Below are 20964 nucleotides of genomic sequence, written 5' to 3' on the forward strand. Positions count from 1 at the left end.
CGAGAAAAATATTGTCTGTAAATATTTTAGTTTAATAAGGGCAAAGATAACATACAGAAATAAAATCCACTGTGGAATCATAAGTGATCATGACAAATTTTACTGCTACTGTTCAAGAGGAGCACATCCTGGACCCTGTAATTGCATGAAAAACATTCTGGAGAAGTTGCTTTCCTCACTGTAGAGCTATGTGCGAGTAGAAGATGTAATTGTATTATTCTTATGAAAGTATTTGCAACTTGACTTTTCAATGCCCATTTGGGATGGTTTTGGATCATTAACCAACACAGTGTGGCTATGCTCTTTGTAATAGAAGTTAATTTAGTCCATCTAAGACTTCCCCTAGAATTGATTTGCCTCCCCTGTCATTTAAAATGTACTATAATTCCACTTTAATATAGAATTGTAAAGCTGGATTTTTAAAAAAATATTTGGCAGACTTTTTAAACCTAGATGAAATGCATCATTTACAAACCATAGCATCTCCTGTAACAACAGGTTTTTGTACAACAAATGTATGGCAAGCTATTTGAATGCTTATTTCTTTAAAAAAAAAACTCAAAGATGACTTGGAAAATTGTTCACTGTTTACAAATAAAAGTACGTGTACACAAATGAGTATATTCAGTATCTTTACAACATGAATACTTATTGGCAATAGGTCTAAACCTGCACAAAAATTGTTTACGTATTTCAGTCTTGAACAGCAGGATATGCAAATATTTAGTTTGATACAGATCTGAAAATTTACTTCCAATAGTTACTATAATGCAAATACAATTAATAGGGATCTAAAAAGGTTGAATACATTTCAGTATCAAAAATATTCAGCAAAATCATTCTTAAATTGTTATGTTTAGTAGTATACTTGTGACACTATGGGAATAGGTGTAAGAAGCACAGAATTACATACGACACTGCTCATTGGCAAAATGTATACACGCGCGCACACAACAGAACTACAAGACTAAAAGTGTCTTGTTTGTCATGAGAAAAATATTTCCATAAATTCTTAACCACAGAGCACTCTCAATGCATCACAGTAAGTCTCCACTTCAAGCATGACATGAGCATAACTTCCAATTTAACCCCTGCTAAGGTTTGTTGTTGAAGGATTCAGAACCTAGAATGGCTGTGGATTACAAAATTTGGGACTGAACAAAACCAACAGAAGTTTGATGAGATGTAGAGTTGATCATGGTTGTGACCCACTCATTACTTCTCTGTTAGAAGCACTGCTGAAATATCCTAGCAAAATAAGGACCTGCTTGAGTAATCCCTTAAATCAGACACTTCTGTTCACTGGGTTATTTTCTTAAGAGAATTTTTTTTTATCTCAAAATGGAATAGGTTCACCAACTTGAGGGTCTACTGGGAGTCAATTTTTACAGAATAGGTGAGGGCTTGAAAGCTTTCAAACTGAAAGGAAAGTGAACTCTATGAAGACTCACAATAGTTCCTTGAAGATTTTTTTTTTTTTGGCTTTCTGCATGTTGATTAGCAGAGAGGGTCTCAACTATTACTCAACAAGCACTGTCCAATTCATAAATAAACCAAATAGAAGAACAATTTGTAACAGTCTGCCTCAGGAAAAAAAAAAAAATCTATTGCAATGAGTTTGGAGAGTTTTACGTAACAACTTGTATTAAGTTGTTTCTGGTGAAATATTGAACTAGTGTCACCAAGCAACTAGAATTCCTCAGAGTATGCCATCTGAAACAATGTACTACCACTTTGATGGTCACATGCAATACCTATATTAGATTAGATTAAAAAACAGGATGTCTGATATTCTGCTCATGTATGCAGTCTAAATACATATAAAAATGAAATGGTCTATGCTTGCAACTGTTACAAGCAAAAAGTTTGTTTAGTCTTCATTAAGCTTGAGTGCATAACAATAGGGTACTTGTCTGGAATTATGCATGTACATATAAAGAGTATGCTTCTGAAAAATAACTAAAAATGAAAAAAAAATTTATTGCTCTTAACTGTGCACTAAAATCAAAACATTTATTCAAAGTGGATGTCTTAACAGGCAGAAAGACGGGGGAAGTCTGCTACAGCTTCAATTCACAGCAGGTTCAGTTAATTTCTTCTCAGCAGAAGACTTCACAGGTTGGAGTCTATATCCTTTAGCAGCTTTCCATCAGATTGCCATGGTGCACTGCAAAAACTAGAAGGGGAAAAAAAAAGGTAGCTAACATTCAGCACACCACCACATTGGGAAATGAAAACAATTGGAAGACTACAAATTATCAGATCTAAAGAGTTCCGGAATTGTCTGTCTTGATTTTGTCAGATTTTTTTTTTTTTTTTGGGGGGGGGGGGTTATGAGAGGAGAACAATGAATACCTAGAAGAAACTGTGGGAACACAACTTGGGACTTGTCTACTGGATGAACAAATGCTTAGAAGTGTTCACAGAATTAGAAAGGAATAAAATTTAGAGATATTTATTTTGTTTTTAAATTTTCAGCATTAAAGACTTTCAAATTGCTAAATTTGTACTATTAACGCATATACTATATAATGTCATGTATGCTTATGATGCTAAGTCAGTGCCATATAGGTAACAGATAACTGTTACAATCTAAGAGTCTGATCCTGCAAACACTTCCTACTGGATAGTAGTCCAATGAAGTCAATGGGCATACTCTCAGTAGTAATTACTACCCACAGCCCATGAATAGACTACACAAAACATATTAAGCCCTCAGCTCTGTAAAGACTTATGCATGTGCTTATCTTTAAACATGCGAGTAGTCCTACAGAGTTCATCCTGTGCTTAAATCTTTGAAGGATTAAGGCCTTGGATTACAGAGTGGCCATTACAGGGTGGCTGCTTTACAGGAGGGATGTTTTTAGTCATTTTTTGGAGGTGAAGGTACAGGAAAGTTAACATGAATGCAACCAAAGAGTTTATTATAAAAAACATTTCTGAGAAGACAAAGCATAATGGAAGATAAGATTTTAAAATCAAATTTAAACATGCAGCTCTAGTCAGTCATTTGCAACAAAAATGTTTTCATACAGTCCTGACAAATTTGAGTATTTTAATCTAGAGATACTTACATCATCATATACAAAATTCACATATCCCTGTTGCATGTTGTCTCGTCTTCTGAAGAAATCTTAAAAAATAATAAAATAAGTAAATTGGAGCTTTGCAAAATTCCAAAGTATTTAATGTAGACACTAAATGTAAATTTGGTTGGCAGTATTACTTTGTCAAACATTTCTCGTTTTTTTCCCCATGGCAAATTTGTCACTTTTGAACCAGTTTAACATTTCATACTTCTTTCCTTCCACATTCTATCTAAACTTACAGTAAAAAAGCAAAAATACTTTCTAGGTATCCTGAATACTGAACAACTATTACTCAAAACACTGAATACAATTATTTACAAAATAAACTTTTAAAATGTAATTTTAGAATTGTAAGAGATTTAAGAACTTGAATAATCTTTACACTGCAATTACAATTTTTAGATGAGGAAAAATTAGAACATAACACACTTTGTACTGCATTTCTATTTCAAAAAATAGAAAACCCCATACATACCTGTCAATGCCCGTAATTTCACACAGCAAGCCACATAGTCATCAAAAAAGATTTTGCCATTCTTGCTATAACGTTTTACAATAGCAGTTAGTGTTTGAGGGCTTAATCTGTAACCTAAAAGACCAAAAATAGGAAGTTATAGACTGTAATGTTGTCAGTTTTGCAACAGTTTGCTGGATAATCTTTGGAAAGTATGACTACTGAAATAATAATTGCTATACATCCTGTATTGCAGTCAATGCTGTTTATAGGGCGCAGTGAAGAAGTATTCATATACAGCAGTGAAAAAGTTCAAGTTTTCTGACATTAGAACAGTTCCTTTATACATTGTGTCCCCATCCTGAAATTCATCTGAAAGGACAACTCCAGACATTATCAGAAACAGTCAAGACATTTAATCTTTCACTTAAAGCAGAGATTAAGTAAATAAACATATTAAACAGAGATACTAATTCTGTGTAATCAAGTCACCCTTGACTTTTTTGCATGGTCTTAGCAAAAGTAGCCAGAGGCTGGCTTGTGGACATTTCTAACAAGGCCCAGCAAAAGGATGTTTAGCATCTACTGCCTGTTTGCCAGTTCACCTGCCAATTGCTTTATTTGGAACACACTCTGCACTAGTATTATTAGAGTGGCTTAACTGAACTCAGAGCCTTCTACAAGTAAGAAAGTGCAGCATGCTCTGACAGCATGACTCTCCACTGTACAAAGAGGAGTTTCTGTGCTTTAATGCTGCTTGACAGGTTGAAGAGAGGGGAAAAGTCAAACACAAAGGCAAATAAAGAAAAGATGAGCGGATTACAAAACCAGCCTGCCAGAACCATTGTGAACATGAAATTCTGCCTCTAGAAAAGTAGGTTCCTGTGCCTGATTGTTGCAGGAGCAACACGGGATGTTCTAGACCCCCTTTCATAACTTCAGAAAGGTTAAGAAGAGAGGAAAGAGAATTTTATTTAGGTATATAATGTTTTCCAAATTGCATACACTTTAAAAAGTAGTAGTTTTCAAGCAAGAGGCCAGAGACATCTCATGCAGGATTCAAGTCTCTAGCAAGTTCAGCTTCCCTTGGCATTTATTCTTCCCGGCCTCCTGTCATTCAGAATCAAGCGTGGAGATGTCTATACTGCAATCTGAGCTGTGACAGGCCCATGCTAGCACGGCTAAAAACAGCAGCGTAGATCTGGCAACACAGGCTTTCCTATGGGTTAGGTTACATTGCTGAAGACCATGTCCCTACATCTACACTGTTATCTATGGCAATACTTGTGTGGGATGTCTACTGAGCTGCAATCATACCCCCTAGTAGTGGAGTCAATGTCTACCTATGACTCAAGAGGAACTAGGAAGCTACTAACTTCCACCCACTACCTCTATTCAATAACTAACTTAGCAGCAGCTGCTAAAAGTTGCAGCCCAGAGACTTAAGGATAGTCTGTGCATAGAATATCCCATGCACAAAGTAACTATTGCTCCGAACACCTGCAGCACTTTGATCCACAAAAGCATTAGCCTCTCCCACTCAGAGGGAAATGGAACAGGCTGCCTATACACCAATGTGCCAGAAATGCAGTTTAACAGAAAGCCTTTTTATGTCAGTGAAATGTCTGGTACTGGTTCCTGATTTACTATTGTTGGCTAGCAGCAGCTATGATCAAGATTTGTATAACTTTTTTACATTGGGGTATTCTAGATGAAGAGCAACTTTTAGTCACTAATCTTTAATGACCTACTATCAAAGGGGAAGTACACAAGCCTGTGAGCATCTGCCCTATAAGATGGTCTAGGTTCATCATAGTTTCTGTGTGTATCTTTATACACCTCTACCCCGATATGTCCTCGGGAGCCAAAAAATCTTACCGCATTATAGGTGAAACCGTGTTATATCGAACTTGCTTTGATCCGCCAGAGTCTGCAGCCCTGCCCCCCCCCGGAGCACTGCTTTACCACGTTAAATCCGAATTCGTGTTATATCAGGTCGCATTTTATCGGGGTAGAGGTGTACTCTGCTGAAATGCTGTGCCCCCAGGACATATTTTGCCTCATTAGGAAGACATATGCCCATGACTCCTCCAGCGGCAGAATATACTGAAAGTCTTCCTTTCCCTCCTGTACCCCAAATTAATGCATTAGCCCTGTGTATGCCAATACCAAGAAGTGCTGCATCTAAAAACTTGTTATGAAAATTAACACTGTTCAGTATTGAACATGGCATTTATTTTAAGAGGGATTTCCTGTCTCCTCCCAATTTTCAAGAATGTGTGTCCAGATGACCAATCTTTCCATCAGAAGATAGCTATATACAGCTCTCTATGAAGCTTATTGACACTATTTCTGGGCTAGCCAGAAAGGGAGGAATACTTAGTTGATAGTTTGGAGTTCCAGAAACGAAGCACGGTACCCGTACAACACTGCTGACAAGTCCTATACTTTGACCCAATAGGTAGCAACACAATCCACTGCAACCTTCCATATTCTACATGCTGCATCCTTATAATTAAAGTAGTAATATATATTGCAATAAATAGAACAAACAGGAGGCTGCAGAAGTTTTTCAAATACTATCTTACCCATAGCTGCAATGACTTGACCCAATTCATGAAGTTCCACGGTTCCACTTCGGTCTTGATCAATCATCATGAAATTTTGCTTCCAAGCATTAAGAGCTGCCCAGAGTTCTTTGAATTCATTAAATCCCATTTTTCCTGTATAATCTCTCTGATGTAGTTTTGTTAACAAAAATAACTTAATACATTAAAATTAACTTAATAGGGCAACCAAATTATTAAATTACATATACTTTCAAGTCACATAAGGCAGTTTGACTTCTAACCACCCTGACAACACTAATACAATCAATTACTGTGCAACATTAAAAATTAATGGAGCCCAAAGATAGTTTAAAATGGTTCGAAATTCTAGTTTCTTCTCAGGATTATTAATTGGTTTAAACTGACTTTAAGATTACAGTATAGTCTAGATTTTCCCAAGGATACATCCATCAGGGAGATCATAATTCTGCAGGTTTCCAAACTGAATGCTGAAAAATAGTCAAAGATTGATTCAAAACTAGATTAATTTTACTGTTGTAATTTCTAGTAACCAGTGATGTTTCAGTGACAATAGTCAACACATGAATTAATTTGTTTTTGCAAGAGATTTTGAAAGCTCACCAGGAAAAACAAAATCAAGTAGGAGATGGCTAAAAGGACATGGAGATATTTGCTTCTACATTACTAGTTATTTAAACCATGGGTTAGATGTGGATAAAATGCAGGACAGATTGCTTTTTAGCATCTACTGAGCCAGGAACTGGTGACCCAACTCCTGTTCTTAATGGAGAGTATTAATTCAGTATCAGCAGGGAGAACAAGGATTAAACTGGCATGGAAACCAAGTTACCATCTCAACTCAGTATCTCAAGGTGAAGGCACATTTGGCAGGCCAGTGTAGGAAAGCTTGCTCTACTACTAGGCTACGCATGTCAAATACACAGTAATACCAAATCTTACTGTTCTTAAGGTATTAAAATCATAACCTATAAAGCAAAGATACTTTATTTTGATTCCAGGAGTTATAAGGATTTAATAAAACAAAATAAGAGACTATTTTGCCTTTCGAATAAGAGTTTTGGAACGTGTTGCACTCGAGATCCTACCTGGTCTCTAACCATATGCCATTTCATTCAAAGATATTACAAAGCATGGTACATGTCTTGGGAGGGGGATAAGCACCCACCAGAGCCCAGACCCTGTGGTTGCAACTGTTTTGATATTCTGTTGTGTAAGAGGGAAAGCGTGAGAGAAAGTAAAAATAAAGTGTACTGGAAACACTGTACAGATGAACTAGCACAAATGCTGATCTTCAGGATTGGCATTAGCAGGGCTGTACCATTTATTTAAGGTGCATAGAAAGGACATATGCCAGCACCAAGTGGAAATCTGTGATAAGGAAGGAAATGAAAGAGGTACACATGGTAGAGAGGGAATGCTCCTTGAAGAACAGAAATTCCAAAATATCATCCACAGATTAAAAAATAAAGTGTACAGTAGCAACATTCAAAGTCTTACGAGAATAGGTCCCACTGATTCCAGACTGTGTTAAGCATCTTTGTAGTTCCTCTGCATCCACTTCACCATCCTGTAGAACAGAGTGCATAGGTTTATGGTCATGGACACTTATCAATACAAATTCATACAAAAATGAAGTGCCAGTGAATAATCTAATTGAAGACAAACTAATTAGTTCATTATAACTAGGTAAAGATATTTAATACTTAAAAAATTAAAAACAATACTACAGAATGGTGCCTCGTCTAGATTAAGAATCTGCAGCACTAAAGTTAAATAGAATTCCCTGCTTACAGCAATTACATGGAATCCTTCTATCTTAGCAACAGTAATTAAATGGAATCTTATCTTAGCAACAAATACCTATTTAAAATGAGCCTTCAGCAGTAATTGTTACAGTGACATTTTCTGATAATCAATATAGAATTTTCATAAAGTTGCAAACAATTCTATCAAATAATTGGTTAAGATGTTTTCTGCACTTATTTCTATTTTGTTCATGATTTTAACGAGAGCCTTCTAGAGTATCAGAGCCTCCATTTTAAAACAAATTATTAAAAAGGTCCTTTTCTTTTGCCCATCACATCTCCCATTATATGTCAAGGGTCCCCTGAAGTTTTGCTGCTGTTCCTTTGGTTGACGTATACAATAAAACTGACATTTTGACCATTTTGTGGTCAAAGAACCTATGATGCTATTAAGAGCAGGGATGTTATTCCCAGTGCCCTGGCTAAATTTCAATTTGTGTAGTTATATTCTAACTACCGAAATCTTTCTATAGTTCAGTGGATACATATTCCTCACTTACTGTGCTAAGCTATTGTACCGTGTTGCTGTGCAGTTTTAAACAGCTTGCAGATGTTTCTCTTTTTAGAAGAATGCGAACTCTTCAAACTGAAAAGGAAAAAAAAAAAAAAAGAGCTGCTATGTTCCACCCCGAAGGCGGTGATAGCTACATTTTAGTAATGGGTCAAGTTATTCCAGAATCAATGCAGTCGATTGTGCTGCACAGTGCTTTAGAATCCTTCAGGTTGAAAAGCAATAAAGAAGGATATGATGCTGTCTGATGACTGACTGTTGAACATAAAGGACATGTGACTATACTAGACGTGCTTTTTCTGTCAGCCAAGTATCACTGTGTCTGTTACCTCGTGTTCCTCTGCTCTGTTCCTAGCATCCTGTTCTCTCAGCATCTCCACAGAGCACTTCAAAAGAAGGATATTAAAATAACCCAAAAGCTTGCTTATTTCACTGCCAGTACTGATTATAGCTGAAGTAGAACGATGCAGATAAGAGCAGCATAAAAAGGTGAATCTGAAAGCTAAACATCCCATATAGACATGTACAGATCAGCCCTCTGAACACCAAAGACCAAAAGGTAACAAGCTCTCAAAACCTCCACATTTGATCCTATAAAAAGGATTCTCCAAGAACCAAGTTCTCAAGAAGCAAGTGAGTGTAACAGGAAAATCATCTTCCTTGGAAAAACAACAACACCACCACACATGACAAAGGACTTCAAACAAGATTCTCTAGGCTTCACTGACAGCTTTGTAGAAAGGTCTAATCAGCTGGGCTTCTGCTCTGTCTTGGAACTAGAAACTATAGCAGCAAGCTAAGTTTTGTGGCTAGTAAGTATAAATAGCTGACACACTGAGCAGATCTGGTATCGGGTGGAATGACATCTCTATGAAAGGACAAGCAGCACTTTTCACTGTACTTAGGTATACACTCTAAGTAACTTTTGGAAGAGCCATGTTACAGTTCTAGGATATTATGATTGGCCAACATAAACAGTTAAATAAGGAAATCCAGCATACAAGTCAAATTATTTTACTGCTATTGTATCTTACACTAAAATGCTAAAATTTGGTTTTTATAAAACAAATAAAATTAAACATGAGCTGTAAAATAGGAAGAACCAATTTTTGGTGAGCTTGTCCCATGAATAGATAGAAGTTAAATGTGAGAGAAAATATTGTAAGACCCATTTTTCTTGTTCCTTGCCCTGCCATTCTTTATACTGCCTTAAGGGTAAAGCCATGAGGATAGCGCATTCAGAGGAACTCCCCAGAAACAAAGCAAAATTAGCCCATCCTGGTAAGATTCATCTTGTTCCTGCTTATATCATTGGATTTCATGCAGGAGCAGAGGTGATATTGTCATCTTGAAGGGAGTAGGAAAAGAAAAAGGTGTTCTATTTGCAGCTCTCCATGGAGGACTGAATTTCACCCATCACTGTGTTACAGCAGGGGCTAGTAACACTGTGTAGACTACACACAATCACATGCTCTTCATCAATCCACATCTGCCTGACTGAGGAGCAACACTGGCAGGCTCTAAAGTAAAAGTGATCAGCTCTATTAAACTGCAGGAATCTCCACAGTATGGAGCCTTTATCCTCAAATAGGAAAAAGGACATTTTTCAATGGGTAAGCTCACACAAAAAAAAAGAAGGGTGAAGAAAAAGAAGGGAACTGAATAGCTTAAATTTTAGTGAGGTGAATATTATATTTCTGAATCTCATTTACTAGTCATATCAATAGTACAATGAAAGTCAGAAATACAATTTTCCCCTTTTGCCCTCCACCCAAAAAGCAATTCAATCCCCATGTTTCTGAATTTCTACCTGCTCAGTTCTTTGAGAGTCAAGGCCAGCGCTTCCATCACCCCACTGGTCTTGCTACATGGTAGATGACAGATTGTGGTTATGTGCCTCGTACTTCAGGAGTGAATGTGTATTCCCCCTACAAAAAACTAAGTTTACTATAGTATTATACTTGAGAATTTAAAAAAAAATAAGTAAAAGGAAAAACCCCTCTAAAAGTCAGCAAGAGCTCAGTTAAGATTCCAGAAGGAGCTCACAAAAACTAACTCAGCTCCTTACCCACACGTCTTACAATAAGGGCTTTTGTTACATAGTTACACAAATACACATGCATGCAAGGAAGAGAGACCAATATATGTTTCAAGGTTTGTCATATTGCAAAGCATACTGCACTTAGAACAGAGATATGGAAAAGAGTGGACAACAGAAGACCTCTTTGTTAACTGTAATCTACTTTTACTTACAGATGTAAATTTCCTGAAGATAAATTTGGAATAGAATTGATTTTGACAGCAAAGACAATGCAGGTTTGAAGCTACAAATTTTCTCACTATTCCTTGGTAGACAACAGTGAATGAACCAAGCTATTTCTGAGTTATCAGAGACAGACAACAAACACTAGGAACATGCTAAATCTGTTGAGTTCCATAGCTCAAAACCAGCTCATCCAATAGTCATGAAACTGGAGACCACACTTTTAGGCCGATACTAACCAGGAGACACTTCCACTGAAACACATTTGAGAAAATTAGAATGTGAAAAAATAGGGAATGGAATGGCTCCTGCAAACTTAGCTAGGAGTTATTCAGGATTTCGTAATAAAGCATGCTATCAGAAGGAAAACAGGTGGCTTGCACGTAGCTCAACCACGTTCCAACACTCATCCATCAACCTCTCTATTTTGGAGTTTGTCCACTCTGTTTAGGGACTATGTGAAACTGCGTCTTTCACTAAGTGTGATCTTCGTCTCCTCTGAGGCAGTCAAGCTTGCCTCATGCATGTTATACCTATAAACCAAAGTCTTGATTTAATCTAGCTTTGAATTCACTCTAACATGCTGGAGGACACTAATCCTACCGATGAGCTTGGCTGACAAAACAAGAAATGATCTTTAGCAAAAGTTATTTATGGAGACAGATTCCTGAAAGGTAGAAAAATCTTTTACACTAAAAGTTTGAAATAATTTGAGCTTTGGACAGAGCCGGCTCCAGGGTTTTGGCCGCCTCAAGCAGCCAAAACAAAAAATAAAACAAAAAAAGCCGCGATTGCGATCTGCGGCGGCAATTCAGAGGGAGGTCCTTCACTCCCAGGCGGAGTGAGGGACTGTCCGCCGAATTGCCGCCGAATACCTGGACGTGCCACCCCTCTCCGGAGCGGCCGCCCTAAGCACCTGCTTGAGAAGCTGGTGCCTGGAGCCAGCCCTGGCTTTGGACAAACATTTCCTTTGCCTAGTTCAATTTCATATGAGCATCAGGATAAAGGGAAAGTCACAATTTTGGGAATGGCAGAGAGTTTTAATTCCGAGTTTTTCCTCAGCTGTCAGTCCAATTAACTGCATAACTAAACTGGTAACTGAAAAAAACCATACAATATCCACTCTAAAATTAAGCAATGACCTTTTCTCCCCCACTCTTTAGGTTGCGTGCATTTCTTTTGTGTAGCAGGCACTTATCTTACAGTGATACTGTGTAAGAGCCTATACAGAAGAGAGGAATATTCAGTCTTTCTTTCTATTTCTCCACTTTTAGGGGAGAAGACACGAGCACACAGTCATATCCAATTTTTTTTTTTTTTTTTAAACCTTTTAGTTTCTTCCCTTCACCACCACCACCACAATTACTCACTGAGGAGTCAGATGCAGATGCTTCTCCTACTCTGTTTATGCCTCAACACATTCTCCCCCACCTTTTTGGGCCTCTGCCTTGAATCATGTCTCGTACCTCTGGAACAGTGTGAAACTGATAGAATCGTAACTCGTGTTACTGCCGCTCCTGCTGAAGACATGCTATGGGTTGAATCCTGCTCTCACAAAAGTAATTGGCAAAACTATCATCTCTCTATAATGGCTATTATAAAGTCACAAGCTATGCATTTAGGCCCCAATCCTGCACCTGGATCTGTGTAGGTATGGATCCCTATGCCTGAGCAAAACTGCTAATAATTCCAGGAGAGCGAAATGGAACAGGCCTTTCTGAGCAATACCCAGAGTGGTTTAAAAGGATAAAATTTTTATTTTTTTTTTAAATTCAGATTTTTTTTTAAAAGTGTATTTAAAACGATGACAACTTACATTAAGGTCTAAATGTACTATAAGTTATTAATCATTTCAATTAAATTAATATTGTGAAGTTTTAAAAACAGTCAAACTAACCACTGATCTGATGAAAGCCACTAGCTTAGCACCTGCAACCAGATTTAGCATTTGAAGAAACTCAGCTTTTGACACCATTAGTCTCCACCGAGAATATTTTCTTCATTTTAGTTTATTCAACTAGTTCAGTTCAATGACTAGTTCATTCAAAGTTAAGAAACCAATTAGGAGTTGAAAAAGCAATCAAGCTTATTTTCCTCTTCCAATCTATGAATAAAAACTAGGTGTGAGGATGAGTTCTACTAGAGTAGAACCTCAGAGTTACGAGCACCTCGGGAATGGAGGTTGTCATAACTCTGAAATGTTCGTAACTCAGAAAAACATATTAAGTTTACAACTGAACATTGACTTAATACAGCTTTCAAACTTTATTATGCAGAAGAAAAAGGTTGTTTTTCCTTTTCCCCCCCTGTAGTTCACATTTAACACAGTACTGTACTAGATTTGCTTTTTGGTCTCTGCTGCTGCCTGACTGCATACTTCCAGTTACAAATGAGGTGTGTCATTAACTGGTCAGTTTGTAACTCTGGTGTTTGTAACCCTGAGGTTACACTGTAGTTCTAAAATCTTGAAGGACATAGTGACCAAAAACAATCACTTCAATTCACCAAGGATAATACTTCCTAGTTTTAAATGCAAAATGTTTTGATAAAGTTTTTCCCTTATGTATCCAGCACATTTAAGGTTCAGTTTTACTGAACTAGTCAAACAAACAATTTTACATATTTTTGGACATAACTGAATTCCAATTTCCATCCAAATACAGCTGGACACATCACTAGTAAATAAGAAATACATCATTCACCATTTTTAACATAAAAGTGTAAAGTTAGGAATATGAATGTATGTTAAGCTACATAATTGCTTAAATCCTCCTGGTCAGCAAAAGAGTATCAAATTTAGTGTAATGGCTATATTTAATAGCAAATCAACATGTTTTAATGGCTACCAACCAATGAGAATCAAAAATTTCTTTAGGAAGATAACCATAAAAAGCACAATTGCAAAACAAGATTACCATTGATGTAAATCAAGGTTTCCTGCTTGCTGATTTAAATCAATCCACCTGGTTATACCAGATCATATCAGTCCTAGTACTAATCCAATGACCAGACAGAAAGTGAGTTTTAGTTTACTGTTCCTAGCAGCACCAATTTATGTTGCATGCCCCAACCAGTCAAACAGTTCAGACAGGTTTGCAATTCACAGGTAAACATGTGGGTACTTCTGGCCTGTAATCACTGAAACTGAATGTTTTTGCAAAGGAAGTCACGAGTGTCCTAGTTGAGGCAATTTAATTATGAAGTCTTAATATGCCTTTGCTAATACCTTTTGGATATGTTTTATCCTCTTAGAAAATGTCATGTCTTAAGCATGTTTGAGAAGGAAGAAAACCAACGGTGATCAAGTATTGCTCAGGGATCACATACAGCTACACAGCAGTTTTAATATGATTTGGACCCTTTACTCAGGAATGCATTAAAAACGTCTGTGTTGCTCTAAGCGCTGCAGCTATTTCACAGTGTATCCATCTGCTCCTGCTTCCACAGGTTAGTAGGGACAAAGGCAGGATATGACTCATCACAAAACAGAAAAAGTGGTGTTCTGCACCAAAAAAGAAATAAAGGATAAAAGATGATTAAGCAAGCAGAGTCAAGGCAGCACAATGCATCTTAAAGCAGAAGTCAATAGACAGTTTGAGGTTCACAGCCTCAATCTGTAATGACTGTGTGACTTATGCCAGAAGGCGGGGGGGGGAGGAGGGGAGGGAGGGGGAATAAAAACAAACAAACAAAGCAGCTCCTGTAATCTAGAAGAGAAGATTACTCACCTGGAACTGGAGATCTTCAAATACATTGCCTCTGCAGATCCACGTTCTTAGGAATGTGCATGTTGGCAGCACAAATCCCAAACCATCTAGAGAACAGTAACCTGTGGGGCCATGCACATGCCCTCTGTGAATCCTTGTCAGCCCCCTTTCCTTCCCCCTCCCCCCCCACATTTTTCCCCCAGATCACACCGAGAAACTTCCCGGTTCTTATTCCTTACATCACTTGATCATAGGTTGTGCTGTTGCTGCCATTCCCATTACAGAAACATAATGCAGACTGGGACATGGTATCTATTTTCACTCCAACCCAATACAATCGTCATGTATACATTATTCTCAGTGTTTAATACCCTTATTTTATACTACACCTCTACCCAGATATAACGCGGTAAGGCAGCAGTCCGGTGGGGGGAGAGGGGCTGGGCTGCACAGTCCAGCGGATCAAAGCAAGTTAGATATAACACGGTTTCACCTATAACGTGGCAAGATTTTTTGGCTCCCGAGGACAGCGTTATATCAGGGTAGAGGTATATATAGCTCTTGAAAGCCATTCAGTAGCATGCTGGCACAATAAGCAAGTTAAAAAAACGTGACTAGATTCGTCTACCCTCCATCACTATCTTACCAAAACATACTATGCAATCCTGTATCAATAAGAGATACTGTTTGGATACCAATATGTGACGGAGGAACTTAAATATCAGATTTAGGACCTCAGATTAAAAGAAGCACTTTAAAATGTATGCTGCCTGAATTGTATTAAAGACCCAAGTCCCTTGGGATTTTACTTTTAGATGCCATGTTCTTGCACTGTCTTTCCATTTCTGCTTTGTCCTGTATGAAAGCACCAAAATTAGTTTCATGAGAATCCTGGTTTGTTCTCAGACCCCACTTGAACAGGATTTTACTGTTTCCCTTTACTACCTGCATAAAAAACTGTGGCACAATACTATGAGAGTGCCCTGGAGAGAGAGAGAAAAAAAGAGAGAGAGAGATTGAGGGAGACCATCACCTCCACTTCAGTAGGCAGTGAAAACATGAATATGGAATATTTATAGGTCTACCTCAATTTTTATCTTTATTAATAGAGTAATAAGACTACACCAAGTCTGCAAAGGTTTAACAGGCTCTTATTATTATTATTATTATTATTATTATTTTGGGGGTTGGGGGACACAGTAATTGGTTCTTCCTTTAGGCAATCACAGGTATTTTTGAAGATGTCTATATTTCAAGCATGTAAAACTGTAAAGTTTGTTCTTCAGGTTAAGAAAGTATTACTGAAGGATGAAAGCTTGTTTACAGCTCACCACTGACATTAGGCTTTATACTATTAGTCACAAACACTGCTCAATTAACTGAGGAGAGGGGACATCAAACTCAAATGCCAGTTTTAGTTACCATTATTGTTAAACACAATCCAATTTTACCTGGTGAGACAATTCTTGAGAGCTTTAATAATATTGTACTGAGCAAGCTAAGTGTTCTTTCACAGAAAAAGCAGACTTTGCTGGGTAAACTCATAAGACTTACTTAATTACATTACATATACTACTGTACCTGTCCAGCGATAGCAGCGAAGTAAGTCCACATAGGGTCAGCAGCAGCAGAGTAAGTACCAGAATATGCAGAATATCCAGAGTATCCTCCATGAGGCATATTTGGTACTGCTCCTGGCATTGGCTGTCCCACTGTCATTTGCATTCCTGGCATCTGACCACTGTAACCTCCATACTTTTGTGAAAAAGAGAAATATTTCAGTGTCTTCACCAGCTCAACCTATAGTAACAGACTTCCACTTACAAACAAATGCACTTTTATTTAAATGCCCATTACACAGCCTAATTCAAATAACTATACCACTTCAAATTCATCAGTCATATATCCAAACACTGGCACCACATTATCTGCCCCCCCCCCACCTTTTTTTACGTATGCTGTGATCACACAACACTTTCTAATTCAGAGTTTTTAGAATAGTTCTAAAATGAATACACCTCTACCCTGATATAACGCGGTCCTCGGGAGACAAAAAAAAAAATCTCACTGCATTATAGGTGAGACCGCGTTATATCAAACTTGCTTTGGCGTTCCTTGCTCCCTGACTGCCGCCTCCAGAGACCCCTGTCCCTAATCACCCCCAGGACCCCACCCCCTACCCAACCCCCCTGCTCCCTGTCCCCTGACTGCTCCAACCCTATCCACAGCCTCCGCCCCCTGACAGGCACTCATCAGCAGTGGCGGGAAGCGGAGCAATGCAGCCCCAGCCCGTTCCACTCCGCCACCTCCCAGCCATGGCACTCCGCTTCCCACCGCCGGTGAGTGCAGGGAGGTTGGGGAAAGGATGCCCCCCGTACTCACCTGTGGCAGGAAGCGGAGTGCCGCAGCTGGGAGCTGGTGGAGTAGAGTGGGCTGCTCTGCTTCCCACTGCCGGTGAGTGCGGGGAGGTTGGGGAAAGGACGCCCTCCGCACTCACCTGCGGCGGGAAGCAGAGCAATGCAGCCCCAACCCGCTCCACTACGCCACCTCCCAGCCACGGCACTCCGCTTCCTGCCGCCAGTGAGTGCAGGGAGGTTTGGGAAAGGAAGCCTCCTGTACTCGCCTGTGGCGGGAAGCGGAGCACTGTGGCTGGGAGCTGGCGGAGTAGAGCGGGCTGGGGCAGGGCTGCTCCGCTTCTCGCCGCCGGTAAGTGCGAGGAGGTTGGGGGAAATGTGGCCCCAGCCCACTCCGCTTTCCTTGCCCCAGCCGTGTTGCTGAGGGGGGGTGTTGGGGAAAGGTCCCGCACTCACCTGTGGCGGGAAATGGAGCACGCAGCTGGCGGTGTGGAGTAGGCTGGAACTGGGCTGCTCCGCTTCTGCTGCTGAGTGTGGGGGGATCCCTTCCCTCAAGCCCCCTCCCCCGAGCGACACTGCTGGGACCAAGGAAGTGGAGCAGGCTGCTCCCGGCCCCCTGCTAATCCCCCGGGCCACTCTGGGACTGCAGGGCCCCCAAATCCCCCCCCCGCTCCTAGACCCAGGGGGCGGGGGGGCCCCCTGACCTCTCCCAAGACCCTCTGCCCCTTATCCAACCCCTTGGCCCCGGCCCAGCCTGGCCCCCTTAACACGCTGCTCAAAGCGGCAGGTCAGAATTTTACCACGTTGTATGTGAACCCGTGTTATATCGGGTCACGTTATATCGGGGTAGAGGTGTACTTTACTACGTGATTGCAAAAGAATAAATTGCACTACCAAAGAAATGTTATATGAGAAATTAAATTATTTTCCAAAAAGAAATGGCGGTTGTTAGTGGTTCTCTTTTAAATGGAGGTATAAAACAGAGAATATGGACACTTTTTTGCAGAATTTAGTAACTAATTCCAGTTTGGATAAAGTCTAACCATCTAATCCTACCTGCAGTTTCCATTAGTTTTATTATATTCTTCACTCCTGTGCTAAACTGTTTAGTTATTTAAATCAGTCATACAGACTGTTTCAGCAGTCTTGACAGGTTGAGCAGAGAAACTGTACTGTGATGTTGAAATGGGTGAGCCTTCAACTACTAAAACAATGCTTAGAAGTGATTTTTATTTGTATATAGCAGAGGACCTCATCCTCCAATAAGCACTTATTTTTTATCAGTACCATAAGGACAACCTTCAAAATTTGAAGGTTTTCTTTCCCCTGACTCTGACTTAAAGAGTGGGAGGAAAAATATAATGAACATGCTAATTGCCTTTTGCTCATCAACAGAAACTGAAAGGATTTTCCAAAATAATTCAGCACCAGATCAGACACAAATGCCAGTGCCAAGGCAACTAGTGTGTGAGAGATAGGAGACAGAACTGGAAGCTGAACCATAGTTCTACTGAGAAGGGAATGAAACCAACTCTGCACATTGATGCTTCAACAGAAAACTCTAGCATAAAAATAGAAGACTCTGCAGAGGCAGCTGTCAATATTGGATACTTCTTTAAAAGGCAGCTTAGAATGGCCCCAAAGAATCCATCCTCTGTATAATATTTCAAAAGTAGTATCAGATCCAAGAAAGCAGTGAGGGTACCCTACCCTTCAGAATCCCAAGAAGTAGATCGCATAGCTATAGTACTACCTGTGTTCCAGTATTAAAAATGAGTACTTTTCAATTTAGCTTTAAGGAAGCAGAAATGGTCTGAGGGGACAAATGCTCCAGGGGAAGATGGGATCCATGTAGCTACTCTTGTCTAAGTAAAGCTGAAAGAAGACAGCGGAGCGCCTAGTTACACCTGAGCCAATCTGTGCAGCTGAGACTTGTTTTATGGTTAAGGAATTACTGAAGGACAATCTCAGAGGAGCAAACTGGAAATCTCCATAGACAGCCTGTCTTCAGGGCTATGGATCCTGGCTGATCAAACTTTGTATTTGCTTAATTTGATTGGCGGAGAACATTTTAGTAGGTCAAGGCACTGTGTTTATTTTCCTTCTGCTGTGCAACAGTTATAAATACAAGAATAGTGTCTCTTACCTAGAAGAAGAAATTGTATTATTGAGGACTGGATGCTAGTTAGCTACAAGTGACCTGTGCTGCTATGAAGCGAGAAGTGCCTTACAGTGGTGCCCGCAGCTGTACACATTATGCATGATGCACACCGCTGCGGTAGCAAGGAGGAGCAGGCATAGCTGCTACTCTATTGCCTACTTAGGTTTAGTTCTGCTGATCCTCTGCTGTGACACAGGGATGGAAAGGCCAAAATTAAGTGACTGGTGCTGCGACTCCCATGCATCATGTCACAATGCCACTCATTCAATCTTGGTCCCACTCCCTCATCATACCAGAGGGGCTGTGGAACCAAGCCTGAGTGGACAGCTCCTGTACCAGAGCTACCAGCAGGGGCATGCCTTGCCCCACTTCCAGCTGCTCCTGTCCCATCTCAGGAATGGGGAAGGGCACTGCACCAGGCTGGAAAGTGGGGGCAGAGCATGGTGTGGTCTCAGCAGGCCAGGCACTGGGGTCAGCAGAGGGAATGGCATCACAGGTTTATAACACACACCACGGGAAAAACTACTGAGCACACTACAAACTCACAGAAGTGGCTCCATATTTGTACAGAGCCATTTTGTAACTGGGTGTGCCTCCTGTTGCAACATCACCACTCTCGCGTGGTGGTTTGTGAGGACAGTTCAGGCTCCATGATTATTCCAGCCCAAGACCAACTAGGACCGTCAGAAAGGCACTCCGTGCCAGAGCAGTCTGTGGCGATGGCCACGAGAAACGGAAGTCCCAACTGCTTCCCAGGATAATTTGGACTGCATTTAAAGAGCGGTGACGCAAAGGTTAGAGGCGCCGCAATCCCAGTTCTCCTTCTCCGACAGCTACTCACTGAAACTGGCTCTGCTTGTTCTGAAAGAGCCAAATTTTCTGTGTTTCACACCAGGGCCCCGGCCAGCACTCAAGCACCGACTTCATTCTCTTGACCCCTCCCGCGTGCTCCACGCCACGAGTGGGTGCGAGCTGCCGCTCTAGGCAATCCCCCTACCTGGCTTCCCGTGCCACCGCTAGGGCCGCCGTAAGAGGCCCAGGGCCGCGTCTGCCGGGGCCTACCCGCGGCGACTGCTCACTACCGGGAAGTGCACGAACGGGTGACGAGAGCCCCCTCGGGCGCCCCCCACATCCCTCCCAGGCAGGCGGCCCCCAGCACCGCTGAGAGCCTGCCACGCCCGGCCGCCGGGGCGGGGCCTGCCCGTCACGGCTCGAGCGATCGCTCCCTCCCACGCCTACTGCGCCCGCCCAACCGCACGGCAGCCCCGAGGAGCTGCTGGTCCCGCCGGCCCTGGTGGGCTGGGAGGGCCCAGCCCAGCTCAGGCCTTTGTCCCGTGCGGAAGCGCAAGGCCCCCAGGCGGCAGGGCCTCACTCCGCCCTCTCCCCGCGGAGCCCGCAAGGGGCGACGTCGGGGCTTTGTTCAGGCCGCGGGCGCCGGGCCGGACCCCCCCGTCGCAACTACTCACCGCTCCGAACCCCGGGTAGGCCATGGCGGAGACACGGGCCGAGCCGCTACCGTCACAGTTCACAGCCCGGGAACCTGCTGCCGCTGCTACGCCGCCGACTCACCCCGCCCGATCGCGGAAGCTCGGAGGAGCCAGAGCCTCCGAGCCCTGCCATTGGCTGGCGGGCTCCCCGCCCCCTCGCCGTCAGGCCGCGTGAGGGCGGGGCGCAACTCCCCTCCCCCCAGTTTGTGCAGGGCCGGCGGCAGGAAGCGAGCGAAAGGGCACGTGTGGGGAGGGGGAAGGCGTTAGTACGGAGGAGAGGGGCGGTGTGTGGGGGAGGGCTTCTCTCTCAGTTGTTATAGTGCAGACAGAAATGAAGTGAAACTGGAGCCAGAGCAGGCAGGCCGCTGAGCCACTGCGCTAGTGTCAGACCTGGCAGAGGGAGAGGCTGCGCTGGGGGATCTGTAAGGTGGGTCGCAAAAGCAGCAATGGTTTTTTGATTGGTACTTAAACAAGGGTGGGTGATCTGTTACCCTCTTGTGCGTAGATACTATTGGAAGCCTTGGGGTCTAAAACCCTCAATT

At 41.4% G+C, this 20964-nt stretch overlaps 1 protein-coding gene across 3 annotated transcripts; it reads right to left on the reverse strand.

Moving 5' to 3' along the window:
- Window positions 1-11: 11 nt before the first annotated feature.
- Window positions 12-20525, reverse strand: GCA (grancalcin). Of its 3 annotated transcripts, none has more exons than XM_054044098.1 (9): window positions 20402-20525; window positions 16002-16175; window positions 8780-8836; window positions 7632-7701; window positions 6558-6601; window positions 6132-6279; window positions 3565-3678; window positions 3075-3133; window positions 12-2176 (listed from the first exon to the last, which is right to left on the reverse strand). In XM_054044098.1, the coding sequence occupies exons 1-9, from the start codon at window positions 20423-20425 to the stop codon at window positions 2150-2152; spliced, it is 717 nt and encodes a 238-aa protein (XP_053900073.1). In that variant the 5' UTR covers window positions 20426-20525; the 3' UTR covers window positions 12-2149. The 3 variants fall into 3 exon arrangements, with proteins under 3 accessions (XP_053900073.1, XP_053900074.1, XP_053900075.1); XM_054044099.1 differs by lacking the exon at window positions 20402-20525 and adding an exon at window positions 19933-20017; XM_054044100.1 differs by lacking the exon at window positions 8780-8836 and having other exon boundaries at window positions 20402-20522.
- Between the last annotated feature and the right edge of the window lie 439 nt (window positions 20526-20964).

The sequence above is a fragment of the Malaclemys terrapin genome, chromosome 11 (genome assembly GCF_027887155.1).
Source record: "Malaclemys terrapin pileata isolate rMalTer1 chromosome 11, rMalTer1.hap1, whole genome shotgun sequence".
NCBI classification, from domain to species: domain Eukaryota; kingdom Metazoa; phylum Chordata; order Testudines; family Emydidae; genus Malaclemys; species Malaclemys terrapin.